The 15,063-nt window shown below is 42.9% G+C and overlaps 1 protein-coding gene across 1 annotated transcript; it reads left to right on the top strand.

Moving 5' to 3' along the window:
• Window positions 1-1,219: 1,219 nt before the first annotated feature.
• LOC125727130 (E3 ubiquitin-protein ligase TRIM47-like) lies at window positions 1,220-13,338 on the top strand (the record flags this gene model as incomplete). Its single annotated transcript, XM_049003866.1, has 6 exons — window positions 1,220-1,849; window positions 5,784-5,879; window positions 6,452-6,685; window positions 6,857-7,016; window positions 7,574-7,633; window positions 13,286-13,338. Coding segments are annotated over exons 1-6 (1,194 nt in total), but the record flags the coding sequence as incomplete, so codon positions are not given.
• Between the last annotated feature and the right edge of the window lie 1,725 nt (window positions 13,339-15,063).

The following is a 15,063-nucleotide window of genomic DNA, read 5'->3' as shown; positions in this document are numbered from 1 at the left end:
GAGAACATGAAACTGCGATCAGCAGATTGGGATCTCTAAGCTGCCCTTAGTGTGAGTCTGTATGTGTGAGTTTGTGCTCTGCTATAAACTAGTATCCTGTCCATTGTGTCCCCTGCCCTGTGCCGCCTGGGACAGGCTCCAGGCTCCCCACCCCCCTGTACAGGATAAGCAGTAATGCAGGACGGCTCCACACTGTTCCAAAGAAATGGCGCTCCAGCTCCCTTCAGGACTTCAGACCAGCTGCTCTCACTTCACGCCTCCAGGTTTGTGGGTGTGGTTCCCACTCCTGGTTCTGCATGTACAGCTTGCATGTTCTCCCCGTGTTCCTGTGGGTTTCCTCAGGTTTCCTCATGCTGTCCAAGATCATGCAGTTTGGTGAATTAGTGTCTCTTGATTGTCCTCAGCATGTGAGTGAGTGTTTGCCCTGTGATGGACTGGCATCCCATCCAGGGTGTCTCTGCCTTGTGCCCTGTGCTTCCTGTGATGTGTGTGTCTCATAACCCTGTACTGCAGTTATTGGAATTTGTTGGATACTTTTTTGATATATGATCTTTCTGTTCCTGGGGATGGCTGAAGCTGGTCCAATAACTTTTGGCTTAAATATAAGAGTAGTGTTCAATTTTCATTATTAGAATATGGAATTATTTTGGATGATTAAAATGATCACTCTGAACTTGACTGTCCTTCCTAACATAAATACACTCCCTGCACAAACACACAGAAATAAAAGGAAGAGATGACATATATTTTCATGAATATTGTATATAGAATAATGTAAAAAAACAAATCTGTGCATTGACAGCACTTGTCAAAGCTTGTTCTGTCTAATCCTGACACAGTCTGTCTATAACTGCACATCCCTGCATGTTTCACCTGAAACCACATGATCCCAAACATGTTTCTAAACCGACACAGAAATTCATTCTCAGTAGATCTGCTCTCTTATACCTTTATACCTAATTTCTATCTACTGCACAAAATCAAAGAGTAGGATTATAGTTTGTTTACAGAAAAACAATGTCAGTAACTGTTATTCTCATAAAAGATAAATAAATGTTCGCTTTGGGTACAGTTTGTATAATGTACTATTTTGTTCATAAACTGCAGCTCCACTGTTTGCCCAGTCTGCTCTTCTCAGTCTGGTCTCAGTCCAAAACCACACCTGCTGCAGTCTGAGAAGCAGGAAGTTCCTCCCACTGTCACACACAGACGACTGTGAGAGAAAACGAGACTGAATCCTATCAGTGTTCGTGGTAAAATGGCAGAAGCCAGAGTTGCAATGCATGTAAATGAGTTAAGTTGTGCAATCTGTCTGGATCTACTAAAGGATCCAGTAACTATTCCCTGTGGACACAGTTACTGTATGAGCTGCATTAAGAGCTGCTGGGATCAGGAAGATCATGCTGGAGTTTACAGCTGCCCCCAGTGCAGACAGACCTTCATACCCAGACCTGTTCTGGGCAGAAACACCATGCTGGCTGAAGTGGTGGAGAAACTGAAGAAGACTGGACTACAAGCAGCTGCTCCTGCTGACCAGTATGCTGGACCTGGAGATGTGGAGTGTGACGTCTGTACTGGGAGAAAACACAAAGCTATCAAGTCCTGCCTGGTGTGTCTGGCCTCCTACTGTGAAACTGACCTGCAGCTTCACAACAAACTCCACCATGCAAAACAGCACAAGCTTATTGATGTCATCGGCCATCTGAAGGACAAGGTCTGTTCCCACCATGACAAACCGCTGGAGGTCTACTGCCGTACCGACCAGCAGTGTATCTGTTATCTCTGTACGATGGATGAACACAGAGGCCATGATACAGTCTCAGCTGCTACAGGAAGGGCGGAGATACAGGTCAGGCTAATTTAAAAGAATTTCCCCTTTCTATCTAAAAGAATTTCCCCAAAGGGATCAGTGAAAGTATCAATTATTGTTATTATCTAAAAGTTAATTTTAAATAAATAGATTTTGTCTTAACACTTGTTAGTGTAATTGCTACGAAACACTCAGATCAAGTCTGGTTCGGTAAAGTTGTCATGACCTACTTGTCCGGTCTTACTAGCGGGGTTACTAGCTTGTCGGATTTAAGGTAGTCTGGGCAAAATGTAAGTAAACGAATATGAAGTCCATTTAAACTGTGGTACCTTACATCCGACAAGTTACCCCGAGAAGCCAGTAACCCTTCATAGTACAGAAGAACTCACTAGAGCCACAGTACAGTAAGGCCGTGCCCGTCGAAGATGTTTGTACGGGACGCCATGACACTCAAAATAAAATAATAAGTATATCAAAAAATATAAATAAAATGATAAATATTTCAATAATGTATCCTTTTATTTTTAAATAATTTCATAAATTTTCATAAATTTCATAAAATTATATTTCATAATAACACTTGTCTTCTATGTATAATTTTAAAATTTTACAATTTATTGTTTCGTAATAATGTTGCGATATTTATGGAAGCCCGTTTCCGGCACAAAAAGAAAAAAAATAAATCATAATAACGAGAAACTTTCTCATTTGTACGACTTAGTATCTCATAATAACGAGAAACTTTCTCATTTGTACGACTTAGTATCTCATAATAACGAGAAACTTTCTCATTATTACGACTTAGTATCTCATAATAACGAGAAACTTTCTCATTTTTACGACTTAGTTTCTCGTTATTATGAGATACTTTCTCATTATTATGACTTAGTTTCTCGTTATTATGAGATACTTTCTCATTATTATGACTTAGTTTCTCGTTATTAAGAGATACTAAGTCGTAATAATGAGAAAGTTTCTCGTTATTATGACTTTTTTTTTTTCTTTTTGTGGCGGAAACGGGCTTCCATAGATATTCATTAGACAATCCATCCATCCATCCATTTTCCAAACCGCTTATCCTATTGGGTCGCGGGGGGTCCGGAGCCTATCCCGGAAGCAATGGGCACGAGGCAGGGAACAACCCAGGATGGGGGGCCAGCCCATCGCAGGGCACACTCACACACCATTCACTCACACATGCACACCTATGGGCAATCTAGCAACTCCAATTAGCCTCAGCATGTTTTGGACCGTGGGGGGAAACCGGAGTACCCGGAGGAAACCCCACGACGACATGGGGAGAACATGCAAACTCCGCACACATGTGACCCAGGCGGAGACTCGAACCCGGGTCCCAGAGGTGTGAGGCGACAGTGCTAACCACTGCACCACCATGCCGCCCCCTCATTAGACAATCATTATTATAAAATATTATTTTCACAATAAAGTTTAACTTTTCACATTATCGCCATGCATTTCTATACTCCATCAAGAGGAGTTTTGCAGGATTGGCACTGCAGCCACCGGATAAAACACTGTTCCATTGGGACTGGTGTGGTGCTGAGGTGTCACCCACTGCACGGCTGCACTCAGGTTCTCAGCCCTATTTTATTATATGTTTCTATTCACACATCCATTTGCTTGGCTACTGAACACACATTCTTACCTACATGCTTTAATTTTACCTTCATGTCATTTTTACCGGCACATTTCACTAATATTAATAACGCGTGGAGCAGCTTTGACATAAATAATGAAGCTTCGTCTCAGTGCCTGTCCTTGTGTCTCTTCCCCGTGTGGCCAGCAGCCATCGCTGTCCATCCCCTTTGTCCTCTCATCGTCTTTGGCCCTAGTGTGTTCTTCCTTTTCCCCAATGGCTGCATTTGGCTCATTGGGATGAGTGTGTGACATAGAGGCTGGGACCAGCTGGTTATGGGTTTGAAGCAGGTCAGGAACCAACCACACCTCTTTCATTTAATTATTGCTTTTCTATTCTTCCCAGTGTTTGTTAGTTCTCTGTTCTGCTTGTGAAGCTTGTGCCTTGTTTTATTATGTTCCACATGTTTCTGTACTTTCTAAGTATTGAATTCCTTGTGTGTGTTTCTTACTTTCAGTGTTTGTGGGAGTTTCCCTAGTCTTGTGTTCATTAATATAAGTTACTGCACTTGTTGCCTGTTTTCCCTGCACTGTTGTTATTGGTTAATTGTCTCACATCTGTCTTTGTTAATTCGCTACAGCAGCCTGAGCATTAGATTGGCTACAGAAACCTGCAATGCAGGTTGTGTGTCTGACACAGACAATCACATTTTGTGCAGCGTCAGTGTGAGCCATCGGACTTTATTCTGTATTCCCCACTCCTCCATCAGGCTGCCTCGACTGCAGCCATGTTTTCTGCAGAATGAGACTCTGGGAATTTTCCTGCTCCCAATAATAAGGTCGACAGCTCAGTCTTATCATTTATAAAATGGCATTTGACTGCTAAATAAGCTTCCATATGTATGAATGTCCACATGTCAGATGTTAGTCTTACTGCTTTGGCATTTCTCACCTCTTCCTTTGCTTTCTCTGTTTCTATCTTAAATGTTTCTGTCACCAAACCCTTTCATGTTTGCCTGGATGGGAGAATGTAGGTTGGATCCAGGATCCCCACAACCTCCCTAAATCCTGCGTTATCCACTATGGTGAAGGGTTGTGCATATTTACCAAAGCTTCATCAATCATTTGTTTCTTGGTCTCTATACTGGGAAAATTATACAGATTATTGGGTAATACCCTCACCCAAATCTGATATTATGTATTCATACAATTATTATTATCATTCATACAATTATTATTATTAAATTAATTATTGAAAATGAATTATTATTAAATTATTATGATGATTAAAACTTACGCTGCAGTGTGTGTGTACGCCGAAATATGTGCTGTACAACAGGTTTGAAACCGGTAATGAGGATTGTGCCACATTTTCAGTTTCCAAAGCAGTCACATGGTTGAGTGCAGAATGAAGCTTCAGATGACCATGGTCACGTGTTCAGGGTGGAACGAAGGAAACTGAAGCTGTGCTTCAGAATGTAGTGAATCGCTTTTTTATTGTCAAGCTTAACATCACTAGCTGCCCCATTCCCTCTGTTAGTCTACGTGTCATTTTCTTAGCTACTTTTTCCCTGGTGAGTTTTGACCCCTTATTGTTCCTTTATTGTGTGTCTTTCCAGTTTGGTTCAGTCTCCTTAATTCCCTTTGTCTTGGAGCTTTTAAGTGGATCCTCACCTTGTTTCCCTGCCTGCACCAGGCTGCGCCCCAACATGCACATTAAATATATGATATGTTCAAATTCTGAAGAATCTTTAATGAATCCCATTTTACACATTTTCCTTTCTGAATTTGCGTGGAACATCAGTGATGCAGACTTTGACACAGTTTCCATATGAATGGGTCACAACAGTCCAATATTAAACCAACTTCCCAGCGGATTCAGAGGTTTCAGTGTCGCAGGAGAAAAGATGCATTATTGTTGTTCACAGTGCAGTTTATACACAGTGGCCCATTATTAACTGACATGCGATCTGACATCAATCTAATAGGACGCCAGTTGAGTAGCCGGTCCTGCAGTGCAGCCCAGGACACATTCGCCTTCACATTGCTATAAGAATGTGGCCATATGTAGCCCAGACCACCTCCCAATGTGGGTTGTGTGATCGGATCTCAATGTATCTTCAATGCGTCCTGGGTAATTAGCGCTGTCCTCTTGTGATTGGATCACCCAGGACGCATGTTAATACCAGGTGGAAACAGGACCAAAGGGTCTATGTCCATTGTATCCTACCTACAGTCAATAAATCATTCATGAACATCCATCCATCCATCTCCTAACTGGTAATCCAGGTCAGGGTCACCTTGGACAGGATGATAAATGAATGTGATCTCAGCTAATGAAACAAACTTGTTTTGTCATCTTTTTTCTTATCTGTAGAAACAAATGGGTGAAACACAGAGGGAATTTCAGCAGAGAATTCAGATGAGAGAGAAGGAGCTGCAGGAGCTGAGAGAGGCTGTGGGCTCAGTCACAGTGAGTATGAACCTGAGGAGAAGATAACAGCTGGCTTGTGATCATAATGAATCTTCTCTCAGATTCAACAGATTGCAGATTTACAGACTTGCGCGGATTAATCAAATTAATGCTGCTGTGGGTTATTCTGGGTCAGTGGGATAAAGTTGCTGGATTACAGAGTTTAACCAAGAGTTGCAGCAGTAGTAGCTTATTTATTTAAAAAAATACCATAAATGCCTATTTGAGAAAAATGCAACTTTTCACAACCCAGTGTAATGCAAATAAACACTAAAAAAGTCACCTATTAAACTGAGACCTAATGGTGACAACCAACCTGCCCCATACAGCCACCAGTCTCTGCCAAATCCCTGCAGCTGACGGTGTATGAGCTTAATGAGTGATCATTTCCAATCAGTGCTGGCTGGGTTTCAGTACCTGAGGCATCCAGCATGGTGTCGCTCCAAACCCCAGTCCTGTGCTGTTTTTATACCTCCTGTCAGCTCACATCTCTATTGTACAATGAGGCTCTCTGGAGTCTCAAAAGGGGCCAATTGTAATTTACTGTCCTCTGCTCCCTGTGTCACCAACAGAGCTCAGCACAATCAGCAGTGGAGGACAGCGAGAGGATCTTCACTGAGATAATCAGCTCCATTGAGAGAAGATGCTCTGAGGTGACAAAGCTGATCAGAGATCAGGAGAAGGCTGCAGTGAGTCAGGCTGAAGGAGACATGGAGAGACTGAAGCAGGAGATCGATGAACTGAAGAGGAGACACTCTGAGCTGGAGCAGCTTTCACACACAGAGGATCACATCCATTTCCTCCAGGTAACAGAACAGCTACTTTGGCAATAAGGAAACCAGAGTATTCAAATGAATGCATATTGCCATTTGTATTTCAACTAGTCTGTCATTGGTCAGATGTTAAAGGTTCTGTTAATTAGATTGCAATACACATTTGTATTGATGAAGCTGTTTAATCAGACTGTGTGTCTGTAGAGGCGCCAGGCTCTTCCTGTCACTCCTGAAGCTGGATTTGGGCCCAGAATCTCTGTCAGTCCCAGATCTGATTTTGGGAATTTGAGGAAGGCGGTTTCTGAGCTGAAAGATCAACTGGAGAATTTTTGCAGAATGAAAATGGCAGAGATCCATCACGCAGGTTAATACATTTTCTAGTCTGTTCATGTTAATATAGACCAGGGCTGGCCAATCTTACCCAGAAAGGGCTGCTTTTGCTGGATTACTAATTAGAGGACTGATTGGCTGAAGAGTCTCACACCTGGGGTTGAACAGCTGACCTAAAGGTTACCCCAAAGACCTGCGTACACACTGGACTTTGCGGGTAGAATTGCCCCCCCCTCCCCCCCCCCCGATGTAGACCGTGCAGAGAGAGTATGCAGTACAGTCAGCCTCACATTTGTGTGACCAAGTCAGTTTGTTTACAATAAGTTTAAATCTTTGTGATAACTGGTGAAAGAGCTCCACATTCTACTGGCTGCTAAACCCAGATCACATGAAACATGTTTCTTCTACATTATAGAAACCAAAAATCTGTATTATGTGTAACTTACCATGATTTGCAGTTTGTTAAAATGCCTGTGATTGTCCCTCATAATGATAATACCCCACTGCTGTTATCTCCACAGTGAGTGAAGTCCATCTCCCACAAGTAAATTCCTTTTACTCACATCCCTGTTTCTCTCTGTCTCCTTCTAGTTACCAAAGACACCGTCCTACCGGTATTAGTGCCCAGGACCAGAGCAGAATTCTTACACTGTGAGTCTGTTCACACACTCGCTTCTCTCTCCCTGTATGAGGTGGAGTGTGTTTTATTGTGTTTCATTTTCTACTGCCAGTGGAGCTTCTCTTTCTCTCTCCCGCTGCCTCCGGGTCTTTCACATTTACATGAGCTTTTTATCTCAGTGGACTTTAAATCCAATTGCTAAGTAAGGCAAGTTTATTCAGGGTGCTTTTCCACTGCACCAGGTTCGGTACTTTTGGTTCTTTCCCTTTTCCATTAACTTCCAGTCGAGTACCAATACCAGAAGTTCCAGTACCAAAAGCATCATTGCAGCTGTGGTACTTTTTCGATACTTCGGAACTTTGGTGTGGGACTTACAAACACGTTCATTGTCAATTTAAAAAACAATTTTAAAAAGTCTAAAAGCCCAAAATACAAATAAACAGTTAACTAAAAAGAAGTGAGATTGTAGAGGCAGCGTATGACTAAACTCCTGCTAATTTAATTTATTGAAACAAAGCAGCAACAAAAACGTTTTAATCCCTGATTATAATGAACTGACAGTGTTAGCAGACCTCAGGTCTTCAGGAAGCTTGTTCCACAGACAGGGAGCATAGACACTAAAAGCTGCTTCAGCCTGCTTGGTCTTCATTCTGGGACACTGAGTAAAGTTTCAGGGGTCTGAATGCTTCACAAGGTTAAAGGAAGTTAGTGCCATTTAGTGCCTTGTACACAAGTAATATTTAATTATTAATCCTGTGATGCTCAGGAAGCCAGTGCAGTGATTAAGGAGCTGTGTGATATGCTCCACTTCCTTGGTGTTAGTGAGGACTCTGGTGGCAGCATCCTGGATGAGCTGCAGCTGTCTGACTGATTTATTACCAAGACCTGCAAAGACACCATTTCAATAGTCTAGCCTGCTGGAAATAAACACATGAAAAAGCTTTTCCGTATCTGGTTTAGAGAGAAATCCTTCTCTCTCTCTCTTATTGGGCTGGTTTCAGCTTCCGTTGGGTGGATCTTAAGCAGACCTTGGGCTGGACCTGGGAACACTGTACTGATGCCTCATTTCCACCAACATGGAGCCGGTGCTGGGCTGGTTGTCACGTGATGCCTTTTCAGAACCTGCCTGTGTTTCCACCAGTTTAAAAAATTAACATAGTTGACAGTGAAAGTAAAGGTTCATATGTATTCCGTTTTGTGGGATTTGTTCTTTTCTGTTCCAGAATAAGTTTTTATAAGCTGCCAACTGTCCTTTTAATGATCACGCTATTAAAGATACCAATAACTGAACTTTGTAATCTGCCTCATAATCTGCGGCATGGTTTTCATTTACAATGCAAAGTTACTCCGATAATAAGCTGGCTAGTTGTTTTACTGCTGCCACCGGAAATATTAGACAAAACTATATTGGTGATTGACTGAATTATCCAGGTATGCGGACGGTTTGGACACGATGGCCCCTCCCACTTGCACTGATGTTATGAGAACTATTTTTTTAATTTTTTGTGGTGGCCTGTAGCCTTGTGCCTTTGACCGAATCACAGCCATGATATAACGGAGTATCTTCTCATATGTCATTGCTTAATTATACTGCACTCATAAAGCATTCTAAACACAGCTATAAATATTTATAAAAAAGCATAACACATTATATCCACCATTATAACGCTTTATGAATGCTTTATGACACACTCAACTATAAGGCACTATAGATACCTTCATAATGCAATACAAAGCATCCTTAATGCTTATACCGATCATTATAATGCATTATGAAGGTATTTATAGGGCACTAAAGATGAAAGCTTCATACATCATTCATTATGCATAATAAGCATGCCTATAATGTGTTATGCCTTTTGATAAATATTTAAAGCCATGATTATAATGCATAACAATGGATTATTATTTGTTGTGAATTTTACTAACAACATGGCCTTAAGTGTTCCAGAGATTTTATAGTGTTCCGTAATCTGAGCAAATGGAAGCATGTAGATGTTGAACAAAGAGGCTCGGTCAGGTTTATAATTCTAATTGGTGATCAGTGTTGACACACCACAGCACACAGTGTACAACACCGAAATGTGTCCTCTGCATTTAACCCATATGTGACATCGTGACATAGCAAGGGGCAGCTAATTCAGTGCCCTGAGAGCAGTGTTTTGCTTAGGGTCCCTCAGCAGTGCCTTGCTGGTCGGGGATTCAATCCAACAACCATTAAGCCACCACTGCCCACTGCCAATAACGGACCCTTGAGGAACTCCACATGTAATTTCTGTTCATTCAGATTCATAATTACCCTTCTGACAGAAAGTAGTGCCTGACTTGTAAAAATAATTCAAACCCATTAAATACGGCGGCGGCTCCACCTCCTTCCCTAAGTGCTCTAGTCTCACTGATAAAGAGCAGGTAGGAGTAGCTGGTTTGATCAGGGCTGCTGCATAGTTTTCATTTGACCCCATTTCAGTTTAAAGCATAAAAATCAAGGTTTATCCTGATAATACAATCAGTCATTAATAATGATTTTCCAGCCACAGACCTGATATTCAGTAAAGATCAGTTTAATGTATTAAACACATTGTCTGACCCAGTGTGTAGGTGACACACAACTGGAGTCAGATGAGAGAGAGAGTAGCTGTGGGCTTTGATGCACTTTGTTCCCCCTGAAGTCAGTCAGAGCAGGAATGGCTGACACTGGGGCTGCTCCTCACTGCCTAGTGTGGGCTGTAGCTACAGCAGGGGATCCAAGGGCCAGTGGGGTAAGGGCCCCCTGTCCTAGATGTCATCATGCACTGTAATGCTGAAAGCTGGGAAACTGCCCTCGCTTTGTTTGGGTAGCAGGAACTTTTGGTATCACTCAGTAACAGCTCATCAAAACCTTTTATCTGCATCCTTATCTTGTGTGAGCTGTCTATGAGCAGTGAGGTTCGGGGGGGGGGGGGGGGGGCTTCCTTCCCTCACATTTGCCCTTTTTGTGCATTCGCTGACTGTACTTTTTTTCAGATTCATTAATATTGTCCTAAGACGGCACCTGCAGTCTTACCCAAACTGGCTGTGACACTGAACATCTCCTAAGTCTGTGCTTTAGGGCCATGACTTCACACGACACGACTACACTTGCGTGCGTAGTTTACATCTATCTGGAGGATTGAAGGTCATGTCCACCGGGGGGCAGTGCGAGAAAACCATCTTGGTCGGTTCCTTCGTTTCCAGTCTCACTTGTTAGTATGAGGTTGTGGCATTAAATGTTGTACAAGGATGAAGGAGTCAAGACGGCGCTCTGAAGATCACGTTTGATTAGAGCTGCAAGCCGACTTGTTTTGTTTACCATGTACTGTGAACTATATGCAGTTTTACTACTGTCTGGTTTTATTTAATCATCCAGTGACTGCAATAACTATACATAGTCATGATTAGCTTGATGATAGGCTTGCTGACTTTCTAGCCTAAAGAAATAGGCTGAGTTCTGCTCACCTTGTTCAAGCCATTTTTGCCACAATCTAACAAAGGCTCCTTCTGCCTTATGTTTATATATAATCATACAATTTATTCTGTAAGGCACCTCCTACATTATTTTCTGTATCAGTAAGACGAATGACTGGTTTGCAGGTTAAAGCAGTAAATCTCATTTATAATTTTCTTTTCTTCATCTCTTCCGATTCGAGCCAAGTCACTACTAAACCTTCTGACAAATTTTGCTACATCATGTTATTATTGCAATACTTTTTTCTGTATTGGGTCTGTTCCAGTGTAAGTCAGTTAATTATTCTATGTTTAAAATAGCTAATTTATTTCTCAAGATTGAACTGTTTAATATCCCGTTTGAAGATATTTTATATCCAGTAGACGATGACAAAGATTGCATGTTCTCCCTATGTCGTCGTGGGGTTTCCTCCGGGTACTCCAGTTTGCCCCCACAGTCCAAAGACACGCTGAGGCTAGTTGGAGTTACTAAATTGCCCATAGGTGTGCCTGTGTGAGTGACTGGTGTGTGAGTGTGCCCTGCGATGGGCTGGCCCCCCATCCTGGGTTGTTCCCTGCCTCGTGCCCATTGCTTCCGGGATAGGCTCCGGACCCCCCACGACCCAGTAGGATAAGCGGTTTGGAAAATGGATGGATGGATATATATATATATATATATATATATATATATATATATATATATATATATATAACCGCACACACACACACACACACAAATAGATTATATGTTATATATTAGATAAGTGGCAGAAAAATCGATGGATGGATGGAACTGTAGGAAAAATAATGCTGCTTATGAAAGTAGGCAAGTAAGAATTTCAGGTTAGAATTTCATTGTACCTTGTACGCATGACACTGTTTTCTTAGAAACTTATACTGCCATTAAATTTTGAAGACACTGTACAAAGAAGGACACAATAGTGTTCGGAATATTTTTTTCTTGTCTGTGAAAATATACAGCTCTTCTGGACACTCATTCTTAAAAAAATCAGATGCTACTTTAATACGATCTGTACCGTTAGTAAAGACAATGTTCCGTGACAAAACGTGACCATACTGCCACGCCAATTTCTGGTGGCACTGCACCTCGCGCATGCGTCTTGTTATCCTCATGTAAGTGCACAGACGAAGCCGGAATCAACACAGAAAACCCGTGGCGGCCAGACTGATACCTCTCCGCGCACGTATAAGCGGACGTGTTTGTATAGACTTTTATGATGCATTTTACTCCTCCGCGGACGACCGCCTGCCGCACTCCAAATTTGTCTTTAAACGCCAACATAGATGATTTTGATGAGGATTGGGGTAGTTTGCAAACCCTACAGCCAATTTTCAAGGTAATAGAACTGTTGCATACATATAAATGCGTATGCATATGTGTGCAGACTTGTCCCAAATTGAAAATCTCACGCCAGCCAGTTGATCAAAGTTGGCAGCCCCGTGAACTGCCGCTCTGAATTTGTAAAACGTAGGGAAACATACACAGACCTCGCGGCTGTGGTACGTGTGCAGGGAATATCAGAATTACTACTAATACTTAAATAGGGCACGTGCACATGTGCAAAGTACACAGCTTGACCAGAGAAATATGAACGTTTCCATGTACGCATACGCGGTGTAATACGCGAGTGCTGCGCTTTGCGGAGAACCAGCCTAGATGCGTCTGCGTTGGGAGCGTCGCGTCGGCGCGCTGCTGGAGAGAGGTGTGTGTCCAAAGTGGATTAAAAGACGTTCATATTGTGACCTAAAGACAAACTCACTTTTAGTGGTAATCTTTGTTGTGTAATTTTATGGTTAATATGTTTGATGAATGCTGTTTGTAATTTTATTTACCTGTAATTAAGCCTATTAGTTTAACACGCGCGTCATTTCGGCGCGTCTTCCCACCGGCGTCGCGCGGGCGACCAACATTTCCTGAGGTATTTCACATATTTGATTTTTTATATTTTATGTATCGTACAGAATAATAGAGCGCAGGCTAAAGTGCAGTTCGGCCCCAGCGAGTCTCTCAGCGCGGCGTGTCTCACAGCGCAGGGGGCAGCCGGAGCGCCGCAGACTCGGGCGGCTACATGAGTATATTGGGAATAAAATGTGTGTATTGAAGCGAGTTCTGTGTGAGTGAGTGTGTGAGGTGTGACAGTGATAATGATGGAGATGCTGGGCTTCGTCATGGGATTAATGGCTCTTCCTCTTGCCTACAGACTCCTGCCAGCTGACGCTGGACCCCAACACAGCAAACAGAGAAGTGTCTCTGTCAGGGGGGGACAGGAAGGTGACAGGAAGGTGAAGGGGCAGAGCAGCCATATCCTGATCATCCAGAGAGATTTGACAGCTGGAGCCAAGTTCTGTGCAGAGAGAGTCTGACTGGTCGCTGTTACTGGGAGGCTGAGTGGGATGGAGATGCAGCCCGGATAGGAGTGACTTATAAAGGGATCAGGAGGAAAGGAGGGAGGGACTGTGGGCTTGGAGCCAATAACAAGTCATGGAGTCTGTGCTGCTCTCCTCACAGACACTCTGTCTGTCACAATAATAAACAGACTGTCATACCCATAAAGCCCTCAGGTCCCCGCAGAGTAGGAGTGTATCTGGACTGGGGGGCTGGTGCTCTGTCCTTCTACAGAGTCTCCTCTGATGGACTGACCCCCCTGTACAGATTCACCTCCTCATTCACTGAGTCCCTCTATCCAGGGTTTGGGGTTTGGGGTTTATCCAAACTCCCCCGTGTCGTGTATATATATATATATACAGCCCACAGCTGCTTCTGCTCCCATTGCATTAATATGGAAGCTATCTGCTTGTGTTGATGTTTAGCCTGATATTTCAGGTGATATTTCAGGATGCAGGCGGGTGGACTGGGTGGTATTACTGTTATAGTGGGGTTTGCTGGATAGATGGACGATTCACAGTTTATATTCCATGAAAGTCCACATATATCATTCCATTCACCCTACTCATGTACACCATCGCAGTGGCCAGCGTCCAGGCAGGATGTTCACCAGCACTTTTCAGTCTCTTAATGCATGTTACAGTGAGCAGCTGCCATTCTGCGAAAGTCTGGCTTCCCTCTTGGGGACATGATGAACAGAACAACATGTGAAAGACAGTGAACTAAAGTGATGTGTGGCGGAAAAGTAACACTGCACATCACTCTGAACACACCATCCCCACTGTCAAATATGGTGGTGGCAGCATCATGCTCTGGGGGTGCTTCTCTTCAGCAGGGACAGGGAAGCTGGTCAGAGCTGATGGGAAGATGGATGGAGCCAGATACAGGGCAATCTTGGAAGAAAACCTCTTGGAGTCTGCAAAAGACTTGAGACTGGGGCACAGGTTCACCTTCCAGCAGGAAAACGACCCTAAACATAAAGCCAGGGCAACCATGGAATGGTTTAAAACAAAACATATATCCATGTGTTAGAATAGCCCAGTCAAAGTCCAGATCTAAATCCAATCGAGAATCTGGCAAGATCTGAAAACTGCTGTTCACAAACGCTGTCCACCTAATCTGACTGAACTGGAGCTGTTTTGCAAAGAAGAATGGGCAAGGATTTCAGTTTCTAGATGTGCAAAGCTGGTAAAGGCAAACCCTAAAAGACTGGCAGCTGTAGTTGCAGCAAAAGGTGGTTCTACAAAGTATTGACTCAGGGGGCTGAATAATTACGCACACCCCACTTTGCAGTTATTTATTTGTAAGAAATGTTTGGAATCATATATGATTTTCGTTCCACTTCTCACGTGTACACCACTTTGTATTGGTCTTTCACGTGGAATTCCAATAAAATTGATTCATGTTTGTGGCTGTAATGTGACAAAATGTGGAAAAGTTCAAGGGGGCCGAATACTTTTGCAAGCCACTGTAAACTACAGGCATCACCCTAATGGTAAGAAGTGTGATCCGCTTACGACTGACACGCAGTAGAGACAGGATCCCATCCAACACGGGACCCACTATAGGCTCACACAGAAATAAAGGAGAAAA

The sequence above is a fragment of the Brienomyrus brachyistius genome, unplaced genomic scaffold, assembly GCF_023856365.1.
Source record: "Brienomyrus brachyistius isolate T26 unplaced genomic scaffold, BBRACH_0.4 scaffold87, whole genome shotgun sequence".
Taxonomy (NCBI): domain Eukaryota; kingdom Metazoa; phylum Chordata; class Actinopteri; order Osteoglossiformes; family Mormyridae; genus Brienomyrus; species Brienomyrus brachyistius.
Note: the sequence above shows the minus strand (reverse complement) of the source record. Positions and strands in the feature narration are given on the sequence as shown.